This window comes from Rhincodon typus, chromosome 4, assembly GCF_021869965.1.
Source record: "Rhincodon typus isolate 14 chromosome 4, sRhiTyp1.1, whole genome shotgun sequence".
Classification (NCBI taxonomy): domain Eukaryota; kingdom Metazoa; phylum Chordata; class Chondrichthyes; order Orectolobiformes; family Rhincodontidae; genus Rhincodon; species Rhincodon typus.
In genome coordinates, this window is record NC_063335.1 from 116,113,121 (window position 1) to 116,138,376 (window position 25,256).

The 25,256-nt window shown below is 42.8% G+C and overlaps 1 protein-coding gene across 1 annotated transcript in view; it reads left to right on the forward strand.

The window, feature by feature from the left end:
* Positions 1 to 2,175: 2,175 nt before the first annotated feature.
* The window catches only part of ttc39c (tetratricopeptide repeat domain 39C), a 94,720-nt gene continuing 71,639 nt past the window's right edge, over positions 2,176 to 25,256 (forward strand). Inside the window, exon 1 of the mRNA XM_048596300.1 lies at positions 2,176 to 2,774. Within this exon, the coding sequence (XP_048452257.1) occupies positions 2,590 to 2,774 (185 nt within the window). The 5' untranslated portion in view covers positions 2,176 to 2,589. The remainder of the gene's footprint in view (positions 2,775 to 25,256) is intronic.

Below are 25,256 nucleotides of genomic sequence, written 5' to 3' on the forward strand. Positions count from 1 at the left end.
GCGCCATCAGCCAAACACAACAATTTATTGGGTCAAATGACAAACTGCATTTATGCATGAAACCGGAGCCCAGGATATGTTCTGTTTCTGGGTGCAGGTTCACTAATATGGCTGAGTAATGGCACACTATCCTAAATTCTAATGGCTCTGTCTCAGATCCCGCCTGTAAATGTCCAATTAGGAATAGATTTTATTGACATGTGTGCTCAAGTACAGGGATACAGGGTTACAGTGAAAAGTGTACAATGTCACCATTTTGGTGCCATCTTAGGTACAAAGGTAATGAGATACGAAATCTTAGGTACAAAGTAGAAAAATAAGTAAACAAAGTTAAAAATTCAACATTAAACTCGTTCTTAATATAAAGTAGAATAATAAAGAAATAAAAGTTCAACATGACACCCCCTTCTTAAGTGCTTTGCTATGCTGGACTCACACTCACCACATGGGTCCGATCGCCTCCGTGCTGGTGTTGATCTCCTCCATGCTCCACAGATGCCGGGATACCTCAGACTCAATCTTCCCCGAATTTGGCTCGCTGTCTCCCATACTCTGTCACTGTCCCCCACATTGCACTCGATCTCCTTTGGGTTGTGCTCGCTTTCACGCCCTTCCCCCACCACCGTGTTCTCTCATTGTCCCCCTCACCAGTTGGGCTCGATCTCTTGACCTTTCCCCACGTTCTCTCACTGGCGCACCCCCCACCCTGATATGCTCAATCTCCTTCATGTTGAGCTCGGTCTCCCACACAATGGACTCGATCTCCACCGCGCTGCACCAAAGTCAACTCCCTGCACGCTGCCAACTAGGAAGAAACCTTGCCTCAGGTGTGCTGGACACCTTGAAGCTGCTGATCTCTCCACAGAAGGTATCAGATTAAAGTGAGAAAAGAAAGCTGTTAATGAAGAAAAAAAATGTAAAAGCATGTGGAGTAGATGAGCTCTGGGCAGGAGCCTGCACACTGTGCTGCTACTCCGCTGCCATCTTGATAAGACAACAATGAACCCACTTCACATGGTCGCGCCAGGATGCGCCGATCTGTGGTGTATCCAAGGTTGTGTGGTTCTCCCACAAGAATTCGACAGGGTGGCCCTCCTGGATGTCCTTGAACAGCAGGATCAGAAAACAACAACCACAGTGGCTAAGTGGTTAGCACTGCTGCCTCACAGCACTAGGGACCTGGGTTCAATTCCACCCTTGGGTGACTGGCTGTGTGGAGTTTGCACTTTCTCCCGGTGTCTGTGGGGGTTTCCTTGCACAGTTGGTGGATTGGCCATGCTAAATTGCCCATAGTGCTCAGGGATGTGTAGATTGGATGGGTCTGTGAGGGGTGGTGTGGACTTGTTGGGCCAAAGGGATACTATGTTCCAACATATGCTTTGTGAAGTACTCAGTAATAACAGTCATGTATTGATGACAACAAAATTGGTACCACCTGAAATTTATTGTCTTTAAAATTAAATTTTAATTTTCAATGTCTACTGGAAGAGTAAAATGATTGCAAATAGACAGACTCACCGACTTTAACCATCTGTTGTTAATAACAAGAGATGTCTGGAGCTGGCTGTGACCTGGTTACACCCAGTTAAAACCTTTCTACCATGTTGTAACTACCTCTGTAAACTATGCTAATGCTTTCCTTTAATCCTCTTTGTGTAAGAACACTTTTTCTTTACTCTGTAAGATTTGTACCCAGGTACTTGTCCCTGAGATGGCGCCATTAAAAGGCAGCCATTGTAAGAACTTTTCACTGTACTCCTGTACAAGTGACAATAAAGAATATTCTATTCCATTCCAAATGACCGATGTGCAGCAGCATTCATTTATAAATTACCTCCAACGCATCAATCAGGCGCGACGGTTGGTCCTGGTGAGAATGTGTCCGGTATGGGGGGGGGTGGGGGGGGGAGACTGTCTTTGGGACGGTTGGTCTGATTGGTTGGGGGCGGGCGGGATGCGGGACCTCGTTGCCATGGTAACGTCTGCGTGTCGGAAGGTGAACGGCGGGACAGGCCGGGCCAGGCAAGCGGACGCGAAAGGAGCAACATTTAGCGGGAGGGGTGGGCGGGCCTAAGGTTTGGCGGCGGAACCTGAGGTGAGGGGGCGGAGCGTGCGTCTTGGGGTGGAGCGAGGGCGGGGCCAGGATGTGGAGGCGGCGCCTGAGGTGTTGGGATTGAAGCGTTGCCCCCTGGAATGAGGGAAGGGGCGCAGACCGGATGTAGAGGCAGGGCCTAGTTTATGTGGGCGGAGGTTTGGCGTCGGGGCGGGCCTAGGGTTTGGTGCCGGAACCTGAAGTGTGGGGGCGGAACGTGGGCCTTGAAGTTAGTGGCCCGGGTGTGCGAGTGGGTGCACGGACATAAAGTGGGAAGGAGGCGCGGCCTAGTGTGTGAGGGCGGAACGGGGGGGCGGGACCTATGGCGTGAGGCGGGGTCTAGGGCGTGAGGCGGGACGGGGGGCGGGACCCGGGCGTAACCGGCGCCGGGACCGCCCTCTCGCAGTAAGGTCCCTACATCTCTTGTTTTAACCGGACGGGAACTCTAGGGAGCGGAGTCCCGGTTACTGTCTCACCGGACTCCGGCGGCTGAGGTGATGGATCGCAGGCGTGGGGAGGCTTCGGGCTCGGCTCCCTCCGTCCCCGTCCCCGGGCCTGGGTTGGGGCCCACCGCCAGCTGCCCCCAGCAGGAACTGGACGACGCCGAGCTGGCGCTGGCTGGGATTAACATGCTGCTTAACAACGGCTTCAGGGAATCGGACCAGCTTTTCAAAAAATACCGGTGAGTGAGGGCTGGAACGGCTCGGAATCACTCGGGTATGTTCGGCTGTAGTCGGCTGCAGCCTCGGAGGCAACCTGGTTGAAACATCCCTGATCTTTTGTGTTCTGGGGAGGGGGTTGTCTAAACGGAGTGAATGTGGAGAGAGGATGTTTGCTCTTGTGGGAGAATCTAGAACGAGGGGTCCCTGTTCAAACAATAATTCAGAACACCCTTCCTCAAGAGGCGGTGGAAGCAGAGTCTTTGAAGGAAGTGAAAGTCACTGTAGTTCCAGAGAACTCTAACCTACTCTCTCCGTTGACTTGTGGTGCTGAGTTTAACGTGAGGGTTGCTGTGCCTCGGGAGAGGTTGAGAAATTTGGGGTCTTCATGAAGACCTCAGCTGTTATAGGAAATGACCCTCTGCTGTAGCTGTCCAGCCAAAATGAGCTGACAAGTTTTAGCCAGAGGTGGGTGGATTTTTTGTTAGTCGGACGATTCACAAGAGTAGTCGAGAGGGAGTAATCAATTCAACTGTGATCTTATTGAATGGCAGATCAATTCATAATTTCAAATCTTGCTTGATCTTCTTACCCTGCTGCCTTCTGCACCCTTGCCATGTTTTCTTCTTTTCCTTCACTCTGATCTTCCAGCCTCATCCCCCCCATGTAATGATGCAGAGCAGAAGGATGTCATTCACCCTATGTGCTGACTCTTTGAAAGAGGTCTGCAATTAGTCCCACCACTAAAACATCCTTCTCCCAATGGCAGCCACCATTCTTTTCCCATTGCCCTGCAAGTCTTTCCCTTCTAGGTAATTATCCAAGAACTAGCAGCGAGAGTAGACCATTCAGCCCATTGAGCCTGCTCAGGCTACCATTGCGATCATGGCTGATCTTGAACTCCTCTCTCCCACCAGCTTCTTTCAATCCTTTGATTCCCTGCGTGAACAAAAATCTGTCTATCCTAATCTTAAATATATTCCAGAATGGAGCATTTGTGACCCCTGGGGTGGAGTGTTCCAAAAGTTCACAACTGCTTGAGTGAAGCTGTTTCTTTACCTCTCAGTCTTAAATGATTGGACCCTTAGCCTGAGAGTGCCTGTAAGTTCTAGATTCTCCAGCTGGGGAGACAGGTTACATACTGAGAGTCTGTCAAGTACCTTTGGAATCTTATATGTTTTAATGACATCATCCATCATTCTTCAAAACTCCAGAGAATGTTGGCCAAATTCAATCAGTCTCTTGTCCTAGGGGACAATATAGTGAGCCTTTGCTTAAATTTAGAGACAAAAACTGCACATATTGCTCCATGTGGTCTCATCAAACTTTGAACAAATATAACAAGGCTATTTTCCCTGGAGCATTGGAGGTCGAGGGGTGACCTTACTGGGGCTTATAATATCATGAGGGGCGTGGGTAGGATATATAAACAAGGTCTTTTCCCTGGGGTGTGGGAGTCCAGGGCAGAGTTTAGGTGAGAGGGGAAAGATTTAAAAGGGACCTAAGGGTCAACTTTTTTATGCAGAGTACGGTGCATTTATGGAATGAGCTGCCAGAGGAAGTGATGGAGGCGAGTACAATTGCAACATTTAAAAGGCATCTGAATGGGTGTATGAATAGGAAAGGCTCAGAGGGATAGGGGCCAAATGCTGCCAAATGGGACTGGATTTATCTAGGATATCTGGTTGGCATGGACGAGTTGGACTGAAGGGTCTGTTTCTGTGCTGTACATCTCTATGACTCTAAGACCTTCTGATTATATGGACATACAAATTAGAAGCAAGTGAAGGGCCACTTGTTCTGTTGAGCTCCACTATTTATTAAAATTTATTATTGTCTTAAATGGGGTGCCCCTAGTTTTAGATTCTCCTGTTTGAGGAAACATCCTTTTCCCCATCCACTCTGTCAAGACCCTTCAGGATCTCATATGTTTCAATCAAGTCACCCTTTAAATCTTCAAATCTCCAGTGGATACAAGCCCAGCCTGTTCACCCTTTGCTCATAAGACAACCCACATATACCTTGTATTAAAAACCAAAAGAAATGTGGATGCTATAAATCAGGAACAAAAACAGAAGTTGCTGGGAAAACTCAGCAGGTTTGGTAGCATCTGTGAAGAAAAAAATCAGAATTAACGTTTCGGGTCCAGTGACCCTTCCTCCGAACTGTTCTGAGAAAGGGTCACTGGACCCGAAACATTAACTCTGATTTATTTTCTTTACAGATGCTGCCAGACCTGCTGAGCTTTTCCAGAAACTTTTGTTTTTACTCCTTGTATTAGTTTAGCAAACTTTCTGAACTGTTTCCAACACACTTGCATTCTTCCTTTCGTTTCTCGGTGCTTCTCAGAGGCTGATATTTAATTCAGCTACTCTCCTTTTTATATACTTATTAAAGCCTGACAATCTTTTCATATTCCTTGTTAATTTATGTTCATTTTGTTTTCCCTGTATATGAATTTCGCTAGTTTCCATAAGGTATTGGAGCAGAATTAGGACTTTCAATAGTGTCTGATATGTTTCTCAACCCCATTCTTCTACCTTCTCCCAGTAAGCCTTGAGCCCCTTACTAATCAAGAACCTATCTATCTCTATCTTAAATACACTCAATGGCTTGGCCTCACAGCCCTCTGTGGCAATAGGTTCTGCAGATTAACTACCCTCTGGCTGAAGAAATTGCTCCTCCCTGCGGCTCGAAAGTGCTGTCATTTCTCTCTGAGGCAGTGCCCTCGGGTCCTAGTCTCTCCTATTAGTGGAAACATCTTCTCCACATCCACTCTATCCAGGCCTCTCAGTATCCTGTAAGTTTCAATCAGATCCTCCCATATCCTTCTAAACTCTATTGAGTACAGACCCAGAATCCTCAACTCCTCCTCATATGACAAACCCTTCACCCCTGGGACCATTCTTGTAAACCTTTTCTGGACCCCCTCCACCACCAGTACAACCCTCCTTAGATATGGGGCTCAAAAATACTCAATATTACAAATATGGTTTGATCAAAGTCTTCTGCAGCCTCATCATCGGCCGCCATCCTGAAAAAGATTCCTTTATCCCTACTCTCTGCCTTCTGCTAACCAGCCAATCCTCTATCCATACCTTGCCCCTAACACCATGGGTTCTTATTTCATTTAACAGCCTCCTGTGTGACACCTTGTCAGAGGCCTTTTGGAAATCCAAATAGATCACATCCACTGGCTCTCCTTTGTATAACTTGCTCATTACCTCGTCAAAGAATTCTAGGATATTTGTCAGGCATAAAGCTGTGTTGACTCCATCCTATTTTACCATGCACTTCCAAGAACTGCAATCTCATTCTTCATAATGGATTCTAAATTCTTACCAATGACTGAGGTTAGGCTAATTGACCTATACTTTTCTGTCTTCTGCCTCCCTCCCTTTTTAAACAGGAATGTTACATTAGCCATTTTCCAATCCTCTGGGACTGTCTCTGACTCCAGTGATTCCTGACAGATCACCTCAAATGCCTCCACAATTCTGTCAGCTATTTCCTTCAGAACTCTGGGGTGTAGTCCATCTGGTCCGGGTGATTTATCCACTTCAGACTTTTCAACTTTCCCAGCACCTTCTCCTTAGTTGTGGCCACTACACTCGGATGAGTCCCTGACTCTTTTGAAGTGCTGGTATCTTCCACTGTGAAAACTGATGCAAAGTATCAATTCAGTTCCTCCACCATTTCTGTGTTCCCCATTACTACTTCTCCAGACTCATTTTCTAGCCATCCAATGTCCAATCTTGGCATTTCTCTTACCTTTTAGATATCCAAAAATAAAACTTCTGCGAATTTCTTTTTATATTACTAGCTAGCTTACTATCATATTTTAACTTCTCCAACCTTGTTGCTTTTTTAGTTAACATCTGCTGGTTTTTAAAAGCTTCCCACTAATCGTCCACATTGATTGCTGTTACTTTTGCTTTTAGATTTTTTTTATAAATCAACCTGTTCAGAGATGTTATTACACACCTCTGGAGCAGGCAGGACTTGAACCCAGGCCTTCTGGCTCAGAAGTCGGGACACTACTACTACACCTCTGTCCCCGACTTCCCTCATCAGGTATGGTTGCTTCATCCTCCCCTTAATATGTTTCTTCTTCCTTGGGAAGGATTTCTGCTGTGCCTCCTGAATAACCCCTACAAACCCCTGCCATTGCTGCTCTACCATCTTTCCTGCTAGGCTCCCCTTCCAATCTATTCTGTCCAGCTTCTCCCTCATGTCTTTGTAATCACCTCTACTCAAAATTGTGACACCATTACATCTGATTCCAGCTTCTTCCTCTCAACTTTCAAACATCATATTATGGTCACAGGCCCCAAAGGGTTCCTTCACCTTAAGCTCCCTAATCAAGTCTGCCTCGTCGTTGATCACTAAATCCAGAACTTCCTGTTCCCTAATGGGCTCTGCCACAAACTGCTCCAAAAAATATCTTGTAGACATTCCATGAATTCCATTTCTTGGGATCCACTAGTAATCTGGTATTCCCAGTCCACCTCATATTGAAGACACCCATAATTATTGGAATAGTGTCTTTCTTTCATACCTTTTCTATCTCCTGATTTATTTTCTTCCGTACATCCTGACTACTGCTAGGAGGCCTGTACACCCATCATGGTCTTTTTCTTTTCCTTTGTGGTTCCTCAACTCTATCCACACAGATTCCACACCTTCTCACTCCATATCACTTCTTGCTATTGATTTAATCTCATTTCTTACTAACAAAACAACTCCGCCCCCTCTGCCCATCTGCCTTTCCTTTCAATAGGACACGTATCCTTGGATATTTAGTTTCCAGACCTGATCCCCTTGCAGTCATGACTCTGTGATACCCACAACATTGCACCTGCCAATTTCAGTCTGTGCTACGAGTTCATTTACCTTGTTCGTATACTGCAAGCATTTAAGTACAGCACCGTCAATCCTGTATTGACTTCCCCCTTCTCATAGTTGATCCCTTATCTGCTGTGCCTGAAATTAGATTCCTGACCCTTTCCATACTTTGTCATATTACTTGTTCAAGAAACTTTAACCTCTCTGAGCCGTCCCCACTTCTTAAAATTTTCCATAATTTTCTATGCAACTTAAACACCCCCTTCCCATTATTCAGTTTAGTTCCAATTTCCCTCAAAATTCAGACTGACTGGTATTCTTTGCAACATTATGAGCCTCTTATTTTAATGCAATACCATTGTTAACCACTTTAGTAAGCCACAGGTAGCTCTTCCTGACTGATTTTTAGTTTTTAATAGAATGTATTATTAAGTGTTTTGAATTGTTTCTTTGACTATTTCCTCAATGTCTATTTACTGCCCTACACTTTAATCTATTTGCCCAATCAGCCATAACTATGTAACTGACTTTCCAATTCTTGTTTGTAATTGGAATATGACATTTTCAAACTTAATCTGGAATTCAATTATGTTATGTGACCTATCAGTCCTCCTGATATTGGACAATTTCTCCTTATTTATTCTTAACCCTTCATCATATTTAACACTTGTCAGATCTCTTCTTAGCCTTGAACAAACATGGGGCAGCACGGTGGCTCAGTGGTTAGCACTGCTGCCTCACAGCGCCAGGGACCTAGGTTCGATTCCAGCCTCGGGCGACTATCTGTGTGGAGTTTGCACATTCTCCCCGTGTCTGCATGGGTTTCCTCCCACAGTCCAAAGATGTGCAGGCTAGGTGGATTGGCCATGCTAAATTGCCCCTAGTGTTCAGATTAGGGAATGGGTCTGGGTGGGGTGCTGTGAAGGTTGGTGTGGACTTGTTGGACCAAAGGGCCTGTTTCCACACTATAGGGATTCCATGAAAAAAAATTCTAAGAAAAGCAAAATGTTGTGGAATCTGGTAATTTGAAATAAAAACAAAATGCTGGAGAAACTCAATAGGTGCCTGGCAGTATCTGGAGAGAGAGAAAAATAGTGTTATGATTTTGAGTCCAGTATGATTCCCCTTCAGAACATCCCTTCACCTTCTCCAGTCTCTCCACACTAACTGAAGTTCTTCATTCCTGGTACCATTCTAATAAATCTCCATTGCACCGTCTTAAACCTTCCTCCTGAAATGTAACACTCAGAATTGGCCTCAACTGCATCTCTGGTCTAATTAATAGTTTTAAAGTAAAATGGTTTGGTTACAGATATTCATTGTTGCAGTATTTTAAAATGCAAACTGATTGAAGCAAGCTGTCCAACTTCTCTGCTAAAGCTGGCCACTTCATTTCATCAGAAGAATACCACTAACGTGTGGTGTTGTAATGATAAATAGGCTGTCAATGTAATGTGGGATAATTAGGTTATACCTTGTTTGACAATTCGGTTTAAGCATGTAAAGTCAGATCTTTGTTTGAAGCTGTTTGGAAAACTGGTTCCTATTGCCTACTTGAGGTTATAGCTATTGCAAGCTTTGTGTAATGTTGAAAACATTTTTTTAGAATGCCTCAGTTACAGATGAATCATCTTGCTTTTAAGCCACTCTTATATTCATATTTTAAAATGCAAATTTGTATTGATTCACTGAAGTGTTTAGAGAACACCCATTCATTTACTGTGAAATTAGATGAATCCTGTTGGTGTGTATCCAATAGTGCATTCTCATCTTCAGTTTTTACAGAATTATTATTCTTCAAAGAAGTTGTCATATCTTTTATGCAAATGTTGTATTTCTCCTTTATCCCCTTTTGATTGTGCATAGAGATGAGAGTAAGGGGAGTTATTAGTCACTGGGTTAGAAAATCATTTGGATTGTTTCACTGCTTCTGCTGCAGTTATTTCACAAACCTTTGACTTTTAAGGTGATCTTGATGTAACTGGAAGTTGCAGAATACAGAGCAATAAGTTATACACAACATACCTGGAAAATGCCAATCCTGACCTTGTTCAGAAAAGCTAAGCCCCGAAAATGAATAAATGCATTGGTCACAACTAATGAATTTGGTGTTTGTAATATTGGTGAGGAAACCTGGATTTTATCAACCGTGATAGCCTTAAAAGCTTTTGTTTTTAGTTTCCGACTGGCCAAACATTGAAAAGTATCATCAATATGGAAATACTGATGAACGTGAGTGGGATTACATTTAGAAGGGATTTACACTAGTAGAGAAACCTATAAAATAGTTTGTATGATGCAATCAGCATCCAGTCACAAGATGGGAAATATATTGTGTTTGTAAAGTCTCCCCAGTTGTGTCAAACGCCAAGAACTACACAGGTAGACATCTTAAGTTCTTTGTTTGTGATTGTTATTAATTAATTATTAATAGTCCCTTCAAGTCTTAACATCTAATTGCACAATTATTAATTTTATTGTACTTGAGCTGATCATTTCCAGATTTACAAATAGTCATTCAATATCATTCAATACTCAGTTCTGTTGAGTATTGCTGAGAAAGCTTTTTGTATTGGAGTCATCAGGGCAATTTGCAAGAGTACCAATTTAAGGGAAAAACTGTATGCGAATATAAATTCTGAACAAATATTGGTTTTTCGCCCATTTAGTACTTTAGGGGAGATGATGGTGTAGTTGTAATGTCACTAGTAATCCAGAACCCCAAGCCAATGTTCTAGGGACCTGGTTTCGAATTCCACCACGATGATGGTGAAATTTGAATTCAATAAAAATCTGGAATAAACAGCTAGCCTAATGTCACCATGCCATTATTGTTGATTGTTATAAAACTTCATCTGGTTCATTGTGATCGATTCTTAACTGTCCTCTGTACAATTAGGGATGTGTAATAAATGCTGACCTAGCCTGTGATGCCAATATCCATCAATGAATAAAAATAAATCAAAAATTTACCACATCCACTCACTTCATCATGAGTACACAGGAGCAGTAGTGTGTTTGCAATGCAGCAACTCACTAAGACCCCTTCAGCATCACCTATGAAACACAAAATCACTACTACTTAGAAGGACAAGGATAGCATGTACACAGGAACACCACCACCTGCATGTTTCCCTCCAAGCCACACACCATCCTGAGTTGGAAATATATCACTGTGTGTTCACTGTCACTGGGTTGAAATTGTTCACTTGCCTCTCTAACACCTCAAGTTCAAGAAGGAGGCACACGACAGCTTCAGGGCAATTAGGGATGGGCAGCATATACTGGCCTTGCCAGGGGATACCGATGACTACTATATAAAAAGAAAGTGATGTCCCCCACAACCTTTGTTTATTGAAATTGTGAGACCTATTTCTTCCCACTGTCCTTGGAGTTACCAGCTTGAGAATCTTACAGCTGGAATGTTTTTCTCTTACTTCCTCAATGTCCTAATGCCAGTTCTCATATTCATTGGTGTTGTAGGTAGTTCCACATTGTAGTGTTACTGGTCTGCATTCAGCCTATCTCATCTTTGCTGGAGTTTCATCTCAAACTTTACTTCATCCTTCTCTCCCTTTCTTCTGCATGCAATTGTCTAGCTTCCTCTTAACCTATTCTATACCATTTAAGTCAGTCACTCCACGTTCCACATTCTGTACATTCTCTGGCTCAAGAATTGGACTATTACAGTTGCTTTCTTCAAAACAGATGTGAAACTACTGTCGGTATCCAACCACAGCAAGAACCGGAGAGGTTGCACCTCTTTTGCTTTTTCTGCCATTGATTTGGATCATGGCTGACCAGGATCTCCACACCTCTCAAGCTGCATTGGTTTTGTAGCTTTTAAAACCTCACTTTTATATAATTCACAACAGTCTCAGATTTCCACTATTTCTTTTACATGAGCAGGTGCCACCGGATATCATCCTTGAATTAGTGAACTTTGACTTTAAAGGATATGGTCCTTGTTTTCAGAATTATAGTGCAGAAGAAGGCCATTTGGCCCCTCATGTTAGCACTTGCTCTCCAATTGAGCATAATGACTTGGCGACATTTGTCCACACTTGTCCCATAATCCAGGATATTATTTACATTTAAATAATGATCTAATTAGGAAACATACCTAGATTGTGGCCAAACCATCTCCACTTTGAAGGTAGCCAATTGCTCAGCTGTGGTTTCTCCTGCCAACATTTGGTTTCAGTCTAGCTCGCTCACTTTCATTCATGCTGCATTGAAGTTAGCTCTGCCTCCGTTCCCAGAGTCATAGATTCATACAGTTACTTATTCTTACTCTGGATTAGTCATTGTTTTTTCTCACTGTCATTTTAAACTGTATCAAACCCAGTGATCACTGATCCCTAAATGCTTCCCCACTGACACTTGATCTAATGGTCTGTCCCAAGAACCAGGTCTAACAGTGTCTCATTTCTTGTTGGACTGGACACACTGCAAGAAGGTTCTCATGAACGTGATCTAGGAACACTTGCCCCTCTATTCCCTGAACACAACTACTGTTCCTGTCTATATTTGGCTAATTAAAGTTACCTTTTCTTCCTTCTCCTCCCCTTGCACCCCTCCTCCCCATTCTATATTATGCTTGGCATCTCTAACTTTCTTGTAGAAACACAGAAGATAGGAGCAGGAGGAGGCCATTCGACCAAATGAGACTGCTCCGCTATTCTTCATGATCATGGCTGATCGTCCAACTCAATAGCCTAATCCTGCTTTCTCCCCATAACCTTTGTTCCTATTTGCTCCAAGTACTATATCTAGTCACTTCTTGAATACATTCAATGTTTTGGCATCAACTACTTCCTGTGGTAATGAATTCCACAGACTCACCACTGTTTGGGTGAAGTAATGCCCTCATCTCTGTCCTAAATCGTCTACCCCGAGTCCTCATACTTCTGTATCCTTCCATCTAGTTGGTAGTCTGTGGACTACATTGAGCAATGTAATTGCACCCTTCTTGTTCTTTGGCTGTAGCCAAATTGATTCTCTGTCCATGATCCATCTGAGACATCTCTTTGTGCAGCACCACAATGCTTATCCCAATACTGCCACTTCTCCTTTTCTTCCTTACCTATTGTTCCTGAACACCTTGAACCAGGAATATTTAATACTCAGACCTGCCTTTCCTTCAACCTGGCCTCTGTTATTGTCACAACATCATAACTCCATGTGACAATCTGTGTCTGTAACACACCAAACCTATTTACTGTACTCTGTGCATTCATAGATTAACCCTGATTTTGGAACATTTTAATCTTCTCCTTACCTTGACTCTACCAACTAATGTACTGTTCTCTATCTTAGTGCTGTCTGTCTCTTCCAGTGATTTATGCACCCTGATATTCTTCTTCAATATAATCTCCTGCTTTCTACATTGCTGCAACATCAATTTAGAGCCTTCCCAAAAGGATTGTCATAGGGAAGATGTTAGAAACTATTATTGAAGACATTATGACAGGGCACTTAGTTAGTTCAAGGCAACTGGGACAAGTCAACAGCTTGGTCAATCTGTTGGAGTTCTTTGAGGGGATGACCAGGTCTTTTGGAAAAAGGGAACGGGTGTCCTTGAGTCATAAAGCACGGAAACAGACCTTTTGGCCCAACTCATCCATGCCGAACAATGTAAACTAGTCCCATTTGCCTGCATTTGGTCCATATCCCTCTGAACCTTTCCTATTCATATACCTGACTGAATTTCTTTTAAATGTAACTGTACCTGCATCGACCACTTGCTGTGGCAGTTCATTCCACATACAAACCACCCTCTGTATGAAAAAGTTGCCCCTAAAGTCCCTTTTAAATCTTTCTCTACTCCCCTTTAAAAATATGCCCTCAAGCTTTCAACTCCCCTGGCCTAGGAAAAGACCTTTGCTAGTCACCTTATCTATGTCCCTCATGATTTTATAAACCTCTATAAGGTCACCCCTCAACCTCCACCTATCCTTGTAACTCAAAGCCTCCAGTCCCAATAACATCCTGATAAATCTTTTTTTTTAAAATCCCTACAGTGTGGAAACAGAGCATCCCATCCAGACCCACCCCGCCTAATCTACACATCCCTGAACCCTATGGGCAACTTAGCATGGTCAGTCCACCTAGCCTGCACATCTTTCGACTGTGGGAGGAAACCGGAGCACCTGGAGGAAACCCACGCAGACAGAGTGAAACTCCACACAGACAGTCACCCAAGGGTGGAATTGAACCCAGGTCCCCGGCACTGTGAGGCAACAGTGCAAACCACTGAGCCACCGTGTTGCCCTCTCACCCTCTCCAATTTAATAATATCCTTCCTATAGCAGGGCAACCAGAACCATACACAGTACTCCAAAAGTGGCCTCACCAATGTCCTGTATAGCCACAACATGATACTTAAATTTCAAGAAGGCCTTTGATAAAGTGCCATATCAAAGGTTATTGCAGAAAATAAAAATTCATGATGTAAGGGTTAATATATTGACAAGAATAGAAAATTGGCTGGCTAATGGGAAACAGAGATAGATGTACTGCTGGGACCTCAACTGTTAACAATGTATATAAGTGACTTGGATGAAAGATTGGAAATTGTGGTTGCCACATTGATGATATAATGATACATAGAACTATAAGTTGTAAAGAGGACATGAGGCTACAAAGTGGGTAAAGGCGGAGTATAATATGGGAAAATGTGAAATTGTTCATTTTGGCAAGCGCAATAAAAAAGAAGCATATTTATAGAGAGATTACAGAGGGATCTGGGTATCCTTCTGCATGAATTACAAAATGTTAGTAGGTGCAGCAAGTAATTAGGAAACTAACATAATATTACCATTTACCTAGAGGAGGATTGAATATAAAAGTAGTGAGTTATGCTTCATTTATACAGGATATTGGTGACACCATATCTGGAGTATTGTGCACAGTATTGGTCTCCTATTGTTTTAGAAAAAGGAGGTAAATGTATTGGAAGCAGTTTAGAAAACGTTTACTAGACTAATACTTTGACTATAAGACCATTAGTTATAAGAGTGGAATTAAGCCATTTTGCCCATCAAGTCTGCTCCGCCATTTGATCATGACTGATATATTTCTCAACCCCCATTCTTTTCCCCTTCAAACCCTTGGTCTCTTTCTGATGAAGAAAATAGCTCTGTCTGAAATACACTCAATGACTTGGCCTCCACAGCTGTCTGTGTAAGAGTTCCACAGATTAACTGCCCTCTGGTTGAAGAAATTCCTCATCTCTGTTCTAAAGGCTTCACCCCTTGTCTGAGGCTGTGCCCTTTGGTCCTGGTCTCTCCTACTAGTAGAAACATCTTCTCCGCATCGACTCTATCCAGGCCCCTCAGTATTCTGTAAGTTTCAATCAGATCTCCCCATATCTTTCTAAACTGCATTGGGTACAGATGCAATCCTCAACTGCTCTTCATATGACATGTCCGTCATCCCTGGGATCATTCTTGTAAACCTCAACTGGATTCCCTCCACTGCCAGCACATCTTTCCTTAGTTACGGGGCCCAAAACTGCTCACGATATTCTAAATGAAGTCTGACCAATGCATTATATAGCCTCAGCAGTATATCTCTGTTGTTGTATTCTAGCCCTCTTGCCATGAAGCAAATGAATGGGCAGGTTGTCTTATGAGCAAAGGTTGCACAGGGTCAGCTTGTAACTGCTGGAGTTGAAAGCAGTAAGAGGTGACTTGACTGAAACATATAAAGTCCAGATGGGTCTTGACAGGTTAGATGTGGAGAGAATTTTTCCTCCTGGGAGAATCTAAAACTAGGAGTCACTGTTTAAAATCCTGGGTGTACCCATTTAAAACAGAGATGAGGCAAATTTCTTCCTCTCCGGTCTTTGTAACTCTGAACCTCTGCACATCTGGACTTTTATTAGATTATTATTTAACCATCTACGCTAAAGGAAATACAGTAACAATAGCTTGTATTTATGTAGCAATTTTGACATTAGGGTAAAATATCCCAAGAGGGAAACAATAACACTGTGGTTAGACAAAGTTTGACACTGAGACCCATGAGAGATTAGGGCAGATAACCAAAAACAAATTAAAGAAGGTGAGTGAGAGACACAGAGACTGAGAAAATTCAAGAGCAGACTTGACAATGTGTCTAGTAACTGAGTAATTCAATCTGGAGATGCTGAAGAGGCCTGTATTGGAGGAGCATAGATATCTGTGGAATTAAAGATGGGGCAGTGAGAGACTCTGGTCACTGAGTCGCATGCACACAGTTAGACTGAGACAGAGTAAGTAACCAGGAATTTGGGACAATTCAAGCAGATTGGGAGCATTGGTGTAACACCATGAGTGCAGGGCAAGCAGCTGATTGGTGACTGGGTTTGGTCAGTATTTCTAAACTTTAAAGTGAACGTTTGGTATTTAGCATGTGCTATGTCATTACTTCTTTTTTCTGTCTCTGTCTGAGAAATAGCTTGTTAAGTTTTCAAAGAAGGTCCATACTTATTCTAAGGATGATGTAAAATTTTTAGAGTTAGGAGATGGCAGGTCAGTTGGGCCAAGGGGATTGTATATCTTATGGTATTTATGAAGTCACAGGCATACCACATGTTCCAGACGAATGCATCGACACAAGCATGAGCTCCGGACTTCAAAACTTCAGCAGCGGCTGGAGTCGCTGTTGTGAATATGTAAATTAGAGGATTACATGAATAGCATGTATAGGATGTAGTCACACCACAGACTCCTTATTGTGCTTGCTAATTGGTGGACCATTTTGGAAACTGTTGAGGGTGATGTTCCACAGAGTTCCACATGGTACCATTGACGATTTAGCTGTACAAAGGAGGAAGAAGAAGAATGGAAAAGCAGTAGTTACAGGGTATTGCATGGTAGTGGATCAGACAGGCATTTCTGTGGTAGTAAACATGGGATGGTGAGTTGCTTCCCTGATGCCAGGGTCAAGATGTCATAGCTGCAGGACATCCTTCTAGGATTAGCTGGAAGTTGTAGTCTTCATTGGTATGAACAGTGTAAGTAGAAAGAAGGATGAGGTTCTTAAGGCACATTCAGGGAGTTAGGAAGGAAATTAAAAAGCAGGATCTCAAGAGCAGTAATCCCAGGATTACTCCCAGTGCCTTATGCTAAGTGACCATTAGAGCAGAAGGATTGATCAACTGAGTGGATGGTTAGAGAACTGCCGTAGGAGGGAAGGCTGCTGATCTCTGAGGAATTGGGACTGATTCTGGGACAGGTAGGAGGTGTAGAAACTAGATGTGTTATACTTTAATGGGACTGGGATTAATATGCTCACAATAAAGTTTACCACTTCTGTTACTGTGAGTTCAAACAAGCATGTTGGGGGATTAGAATGTGAACAGTAATGGAAATTGGATGGCAGTAAAGTTGAAAAGTTGCTAGGGAGTCTAGGACAAACAATGCTGAACATAGTCTGCTTTGGAAGTGGAATGATGTCAAAAAGACTAAATTAAGGGCAGTTCTGAGGAAGGGTCATTGGACCCAAATTGTTAACACTGATTTTTTCTTCACAGATGCTGCCAGACCTGCTAAACTTCCAGCAACATCTGTTTTTGTTTGTAAATTAAGGGCAGGCTGGCTGAATGCATGCAGCATTCACAACAAGGTAGATGATCTAAAGGAACAAATAGAGACCCACTGGTATGATCTAGTAGCTATGACATAAACATGGCAGCCTGGTGACCTGGACTGGGAACTAAATATGCAAGGATAATCAATGTTTAGGAAGGACATTCAAGAAGGAAAGGAGGTGGAGTTGTGTTGATAGTAAGAGATGGGATCAGTACATAAGTAAAGGACCTCAGATTGGAACAGTGTGTGGAATCTGTTTAGATAGAGCTAAAAATCAGCAAGGGGCAGCTGATAATACAATTTAGTGGCCCATTTTAGTTGTAGTTTGGGGCATAGTATCAATCAGGAGATGAGGAGTTGAATACAGGAGTAATGGAGTCTTGCTTCAAAGCTGTCTGGATGGGTACATGACAAGTTGGAATGAGGGTTCTGTCTCCATGCTATGTGATTGCAATGGACAGAGTGCAGTGTATGTTCATTCAACTTTTCCAGGATGGTGGACTAACCAATGAAGAGAAATTGGGCAAACTGGGTATGTATTCTCTAGAGTTTTGAAGAATGAGAGGTGATTTCATTGAAACTTGCGAAGTATTGAATGGGATAAACAGAGTAGATCCAATTAAGATGTTTCCCTTTGTTGCGGAATCTAGAACCAGTGGCACAATTTGAAAATAAATGGGATGCCACTTATTTTTTTTGATGATAATTGTCACTTGTAATTTACAATGAACAACCTGGCAAAATACAATGAAAAGCTTCAACTGTCGCCACAATCTGGTGCATTTCAAACACTTCAAGAATAAAAACACAAAGCTGAAAGAAAGGCCATCTTTGCTCCACTAATTCCTGAGCCCTGAGCCAGTCAATCAACGACATCTGCTCTGGGCCCACTAACGTCGCAGTTGCCACTCTTCAGGCGCCATCTCTTTGTTGCTGGGCCCATCCTGCCAAAGGGCCGCTGATGCCAGGTCCCATGTTGGACCCACACTCATCCCACAACCAGGAGCCCCTGCTCTGCTGCCACCATCGCCAAGCTGACAGCCAAGAGTCCTTACTCTGGGCCTACCACAATCGAGAGCTGCTGCCACCTCCATGCCGATAACCAGGAGACCCTGCTCAGGGCCTGCCACCACCGTGAGTCCCTGGCACTGGTTCAGCCACCGTCTCGCTGATGCCTGGAGTGCCTGCTCCAAGCCTACCACAACCAGGAGTCCCTGGCTCCAATGCCAGGCCAGGCCACCAAGAGTCCCGCTGTGGCTGCCTCCCCTGTGCCTTTATCTTCTCTGTTACCACCGACAGGAAGAAGGTGAAGAAAAAGAAAGAAGACAAAAGAGGTAAAGAAAGAAAGAGGAAGTGGCCATCTGGAACGGATGGGTCCAAGAGCCTGAACACTTCCCACCTTGCTATGGTAATGTTTGGGTCTGAGAAGATCAGAATTTTAATTCATTTGGAGAGTTGTGAATCTTTGGAATTCTTTATCACAAAGGCATGTGGAAGCTCAGTCTTTGAGTATGTTTACGGTAGAGATTGATAAATTTCTGATTAATGGTGGCATAGAGGGTTATAGGGATGGGATGAATAAGTCATTGAAGTATTAATCAGCTTCAATCATATTGAATAGTGAGACAGGCTCGACAGGCTCGACAGGCTGAATGACTCCCTCCTGTTCCTTTGTTCCTAAGGAGGAATTTGAAAACAGGAGGCATTTTCATGTGGCTGAATGCTGCCAGTGCTATAAATGCTTGTATTCAGCATTTCTAGGTTGTGTCCTTCAGCCCAGCTCTATACAGAACAACTGCGCAGTAATTTAAAAGTCTGTGATAGAGCCTGACTGAAGCTTGACCCTGCTGACTGACAGGATCCTGTGTAATAATGTCCCTGATGAGAAAGAAGGTTATTAAGTAAAAGAGGAATTGTGCATTTCAATGTGTACTTGAATGAAACCTCTTCACAGCACTGCAGACCTTCTGTGAAGGTATGTTGTGATACTTGAGTCATTGCATGATTAAACTGGAATTACTTATGTTGTGCTGCAAGCATACAAATACACAAATAATCTACGTGTTAGTTAATGTTATGACCAAAATGAGGCATTTGCACTAATGGTCACATTATTCTACAACAAATCAGTGGGGTCTGAAAAATAAATGATCGTGATTTGTCTAACCCATTATTATACCTTTCTGCTACCCATTCAGCTTATTGGGAATATGGGCTAATCTAGAACACATGGATTACAGAAGTTCAAAGAGGCAGCTTTTCGCGACCACATCAAGGGCAATATGGGGTAGGCAATAAATGCTGGCCCAGCCAGTGACATCCACATGATTGAATTCGAAGAAAAGATTCAGCGTTTGTCTAGCACGGCTTTAAACTTGCTTTTTCCATTTATACATTGGTCACTATCTTCATAGGAGTTACTGTGGTCTCTTTGCCAAATTGGATCCAGCTATGACAATGAACTTTTGGAATGAAATCAGTCTTATAAGATTTATATCTTGGTATTGGCTTCATTTGTAATACTTTAGGGCCTTAACCTGCATGTTAATGGATTCTACACATGTTCGCACTATTTATCGCTGATGAATAGGGTATACATTCTGTACCATCTTGGCAATTCAACAGAGACAGAAACTTTGAAACCCACAACCACTTACATCTAGAAAGAAAAGGGCAGAAGATACATGGGAACACCACCACCCCTGCAAGCCACTCACCTCCCTGACCTTGTAAATATATCACCGTTTCTTCACTGTCGCTGTGTTAAAATCCTGGAACTCCCTCCCTTACAACATTATGGGTGTACCTACACCACACGGATTGCAATGGTTCAAGAAGACAACTCCCCACCGACTTCTCAAGGACAATTAAGCTTGGGCAATAAATGCTGGCTTAGCCCCGTGAAGCATATATTCGAAAGAATATCCCATATTGTGCACGTACAAACAATGTCTGTGACAGTTGCTTTGTAGTTGAGTTTGAATTTTTTGTGGTATGCCAACAGGCTTCTACCTGAGCCAAAATATCTGTTATGTTACGGAAGTGCTGGTGGACTGGGGTGAACAAAGTCAGAAGGCACATGATACCACATTATAGTCCAACAGATTTATTTGAAATCACACAAGCTTTTGGAGCACAGCCCCTGTGTCATATGCAGTGAGAGAGGAGAGCACACAGACACAGAACAAGACTTCTCTGCTGTCCGGGACCGCCAACAAACGCTATACACCAGATACATTGATGACATTTTCTCCCTTTGGACTCATGGCAAGGAATCACTGAGACAACTACATAGCAATATCAAACAGTTCCATCCCACCGTCAGATGTACCATGGACTACGCTTCAGAATCCGTCTCATTCTTGGACAAATGCATCTCCCAAGATGCCCTCATAAAAACAGGATATAATGCTCAACTCATTGATCGCGGAGAAACTACACATGTTGAAGAACATGTCATTGATGACGATGAGCATCTCGCCAAGATGCTCCCTGCACCTTCACTTCTCTCCTTCAAACAACCGCCATTGTTTGCAGCAAACTACCCAGCCTTTAGGACAATATTGAACACAACACCATACAACCCTGTCATGGCAACCTCTAAGACATGTCAGATCATCAACATTGACACTACCATCACACGTGGGAACACCCCCACCACGTACACGGCAGATACTCATGTGACTCGGCCGATGTTGTCTATCTCGTATGCTGCAGGTATGGATGCCCCGAGGCATGGTATATCGGCAAGAACATGGAGATGCTACGACAACAGATGAAAGGACACCACACAACAATCGCCAGACAGGGATGTTCTCTCCCAGTCGGGGAACACTTCAGTGGTCAAGGGCATTCAGCCTCCGATCTTCGGGTAAGCATCCTCCAATGCGGACTCCAAGATACACAAAGAATCTCCAAGCAGAGACTGATATCCAAGTTCTGTACCCATGAAGATGGCCTCAGCTGTGATCTTGCGGTTCATGTCGCACTACATGGGATCCCAACACACTTCTGCATCTGTAAAATCTTCCTTATTTTCCTGTTTTGACAGGATCACCTTGATAAATTGTTATGATCTCTCTACCTTAAATTAGTTGGTACAATGAATTACTTATTACACTCTCACACACACACACACGCGCGCGGACTGTTTCTCTCGTGTGCACAGCCCCACATACAGACACCCCTTAAACGCATGCACACTCTCACGCACACGCACACTCTTTCCACATGCGGACTCGTGTATAAATCTATAGGGTGAATCATTTCATCCAAGATGTTTGTTTATTTGCGGATATGTTCTAGTTTGTTCAAAAAACACACAATTTGTAGTCTGTCAGTGTGGCATCTTATAAATTCCTGCTTTTGGAATAAAACCAGCCTGATTCCAGGTTAAAACTCTGAGACAGATTCTGAACAAAGCCTCACACCTCCAATTCAGTATCTGACCTGAGATGTCACCCTTTGTATATTCCTGTGGCTCTGCCTGATTGTTATGACAGCATAGCACTGACATTGACTTTATAAACACTTTACTCACTGTCTAAAACTCTTGGTCACCTGCAGAGACTTATTATCTGACTCTCCACTCATACCAGTTGTATGATCTTTTGATCTCTCTGCCTATAAATTCTGTCTGTGTGCCCTCCTTTCTCACTGCAATTGATTAAGTGGCTGTGCTCTGAAAGCTTGTGAGATTTCATATAAACCTGTTGGACTATAACCTGGTGTTTTGTGGCTTTTGACAAAATATCTGTTGGTTTAAAAAGAAGCGTCAGTTATCAGGTTTTTTTTAATATGGTACAAATGTATTCTGTGCTAGTAGCTGAAGTTGCATGTGTAATGTAATTCTGCACTGTGAAAGGCCTCAGTATGATTTGGTATTTGCAACTGAATGTTTACTAACTGGCACTTAACAGTGTCTGGGCCTTTTTTTTTTGTTTGGGTGTGATACATGGAGGTTGCGTATTGAAACGAATCCAAGCTATGTTCTTTTACAAATTGTTATTGCTACTAGTCTATTTTAGTAACTAAAACAATATTGCCGAACCTTCACTGTCCTCCTATTTTGTTGTAATTTCTCTTCTGCCTCTTCCAAAATTGTGTGCTGCTTTTGTTTATATTTCACAGATAATTGCAAACTGGGCGGTATGAGCATTTGTTTTGAGATAGATGAATGCCCATCATTTTAAATCTTACCTGTGCTTTCTATATCCATTGCAATTTTCACTCACCCAAAACATCTGCAAATGTCAGGATAGAACAAAATATTTTTTGTTAAATTATTCAAATAATTTATAGCTTTATTCTTCAAATAGCTTTACAGAGATTAGGATACACGTTTATGGTATTTTCATGAAATACATCCATAGTCTGAAAAAAATGAAAGAATGGTGGATTCTGTAAATCAGAAACAAAAACACAGATTGTTGGAAAATTTCAGCAGAAATGGCAGCATCTGTGGAGTGAAATCTGGAGTGACCACAGGTTCTGAGGAAGGGTAACTGGACCTGAAACGTTAACTCTGTCTCTCCATAGATGCTGCCAGACCTGCTGAGCTTTTCCAACAATTTCTCTTTTTGTTCATAGTCTGGAAGTTGGTTGTAGTGTGACTCACACTGAAAAGTTCACTCAGACGAAGTAGTCAGGTTAAAAATATGTAAATGCGCAAAAATCAAATAGTAACCAGAAAAGGCAAGCAACTTCAGCAGGCAGTAAAGAAGTGGTGGATGGGCTATTAAAGGAGGGCAATGTTAAATTAAGATTATAAGCGAAATCTTCAAAATGTATTAAGTAAGCATCATAATGTTGACTTTGGGAATAGTTAGTCCTCAGCTGCAATATTGTATACAGTTCTGGATCCTACATTATAGGAAGAATGTGAATGCATGAGAAAGAATGCACTAGTGGTTTACAAGAATGGTTCTAGAGATGAGGAACTTCAGTAATGAGGTTAGATTGAAGAAGTTGGGATTGTTTTCCTTGGAGAAAAGAAAGCTAAGAGGGTATCTCTTACTGGCAGTTTAGACAATGTAAATGCAGACGGATGTTCCTAGTGACTGGGAAGTCCAGAACCAAGGGTCACAATCAAGAGATATGAGGTTGGCCATTTAGGACAGGGAAATTTCTTCACCCAAAGAATGGTGAGCCAGTAGAATGCTCTGCCACAGAAAGTGGTTGAGACCAAAACATTGAATGTTTTCAAAAAGGAGTTAGATAAACTTCAAGGGGCTAGATGGATCAAAGGGTATGGGGGGAAAGCAAGAACAGAGGATTGAGTAGGATGATCAGCCATGATCATATTGAATGGCGGATCAAGCTGAAGGCTGAATAGACTACTCCTATTTTTGATGTTTCTATCTGATTGAGATTTTTAAAATCATGAGTGGGCTAGATACAGTAGATAGAGAGAAGCTGTTCTGCTTGTAAAAGGAAAAATTTAAAGTAATTTGCAAAAGAAACAAGGGTGAAGTGAGGTTTATTTTGCTCCAGTGAATAGCTAGGGTTTGGAATGCACTGCCTGGAAATGTGATGGAGATTGTGAAAGATCAATTGAAACAAAGGCATTGGAAGATTTGTATGATAGTAATGTGCAAGATTATGGGAGAGGTGACAGGAGATTGGCACTATTTAATGATGCTCATTTAATGAGCTTGTATAGGCATGATGCGCTGAATAGCATCCTGCAGTGAAAACATTCTGGGCAGTGGTAATGAATGCAGATAATGTTGGGCTGTTGTAGGTGTTTATGGTACAGACTGCAGGGAGTAATTCATGCTGCAGTATCAGAGGATGCATTAAGATGCTAAAGTGGGGGAGAGATTTTGTCCATGTCTGAACCCATTATTGATATTAGTGGACCCATCATTAGTGCTCCAGAGTCAATAAATGTGGAGCTGGAAAAGCATAGCTGGTCATACAGCATACAAAGAGCAGGAAAGCCAATGTTTTGGGCTAAAGCATTTCATCAGGACTGGGAAGGTGGAGGAGGGCCCAGAAATGGAGGAAGGGGGATAGGTCTGAGGGGAAGAGTAGGAGAGGTGGTGATAAGCAGGTGCAGGTAGGGGGTTATTGTGGTTGGTCGGTGGGAAGGATGGAGCGGTTGGGTGATTAGGAAGATGGACAGGTTGGAGGAGGAGAGATTTTGAAGCTGGTGAAGTCAGTATTCAGGCTATTGGACTGTAAGCTTATGAGGTGTGCTCTTCCAGTTTAGTGCTCCAGAGTTGTTCAAAGATAAATTTCAGAGATAAGTGATCATGACATACATCATCCAACATCACAACCATTTCTTTATTCACAAGTATCAATCACCTCCACCAGTTCATCCAACCTCCTTTTGAATGTTTAAGCTAGTATACTGCACAAACAAACAAACAACCATTTCAACTCCCCTTCCCACTCCCTGGGTGACATGTCTATCCTGGGCTGCCTCCAGTGTCACAATGACGCCACCTGGAAACTGGAGGAGCAGCACCTCGTATTCTGCCTTGGGAGACTACAGCCCAATGACCTAAATGTGGATTTTACCAGTTTCAAAATCTGCCAACCCCCGGCCTCATCCCATCACCAACCCTCCCTTTTATCCTCGCCTCCTTAACCTGTCCATCTTCTGTCCCACCTATCTGCTTCTCCCACTCACTGACCAATCCCCACCACTACCTACCTGCAGCCGCCTATCGCCTTCCCACCAACCTTCCCCAGCCCCAACCCTCCTCTCTATTTATTTCGGAGCTCCCTTCCCCCTCCCCCATATCTGAAGAAACGTCAACTTTCCTGCTCCTCTGACGCTGCCTGGCCTGCTGTGTGCCTCCAGCTCCACACTGTGTTAAATCAAACAACTTATTCCAAATGCTTGTGAAAAACAGGATCTCCTGTCATTTCACCTGGTGTCTTACTTGTGTAATTTGTGGTCTTTATCCTTGTTCTTCCTAACATATCTAATTTAAATGTTATAATCCCAGCTAATGTTAGTACTAGACAAGTCAGATACCAAACTGAAATCTGGCTTCTTCATTTTTGTTTCGCTTTTATTTACTGAATTGGTCTTTGCAAACTTGTCTTTCAATCATGAACACAAACAGA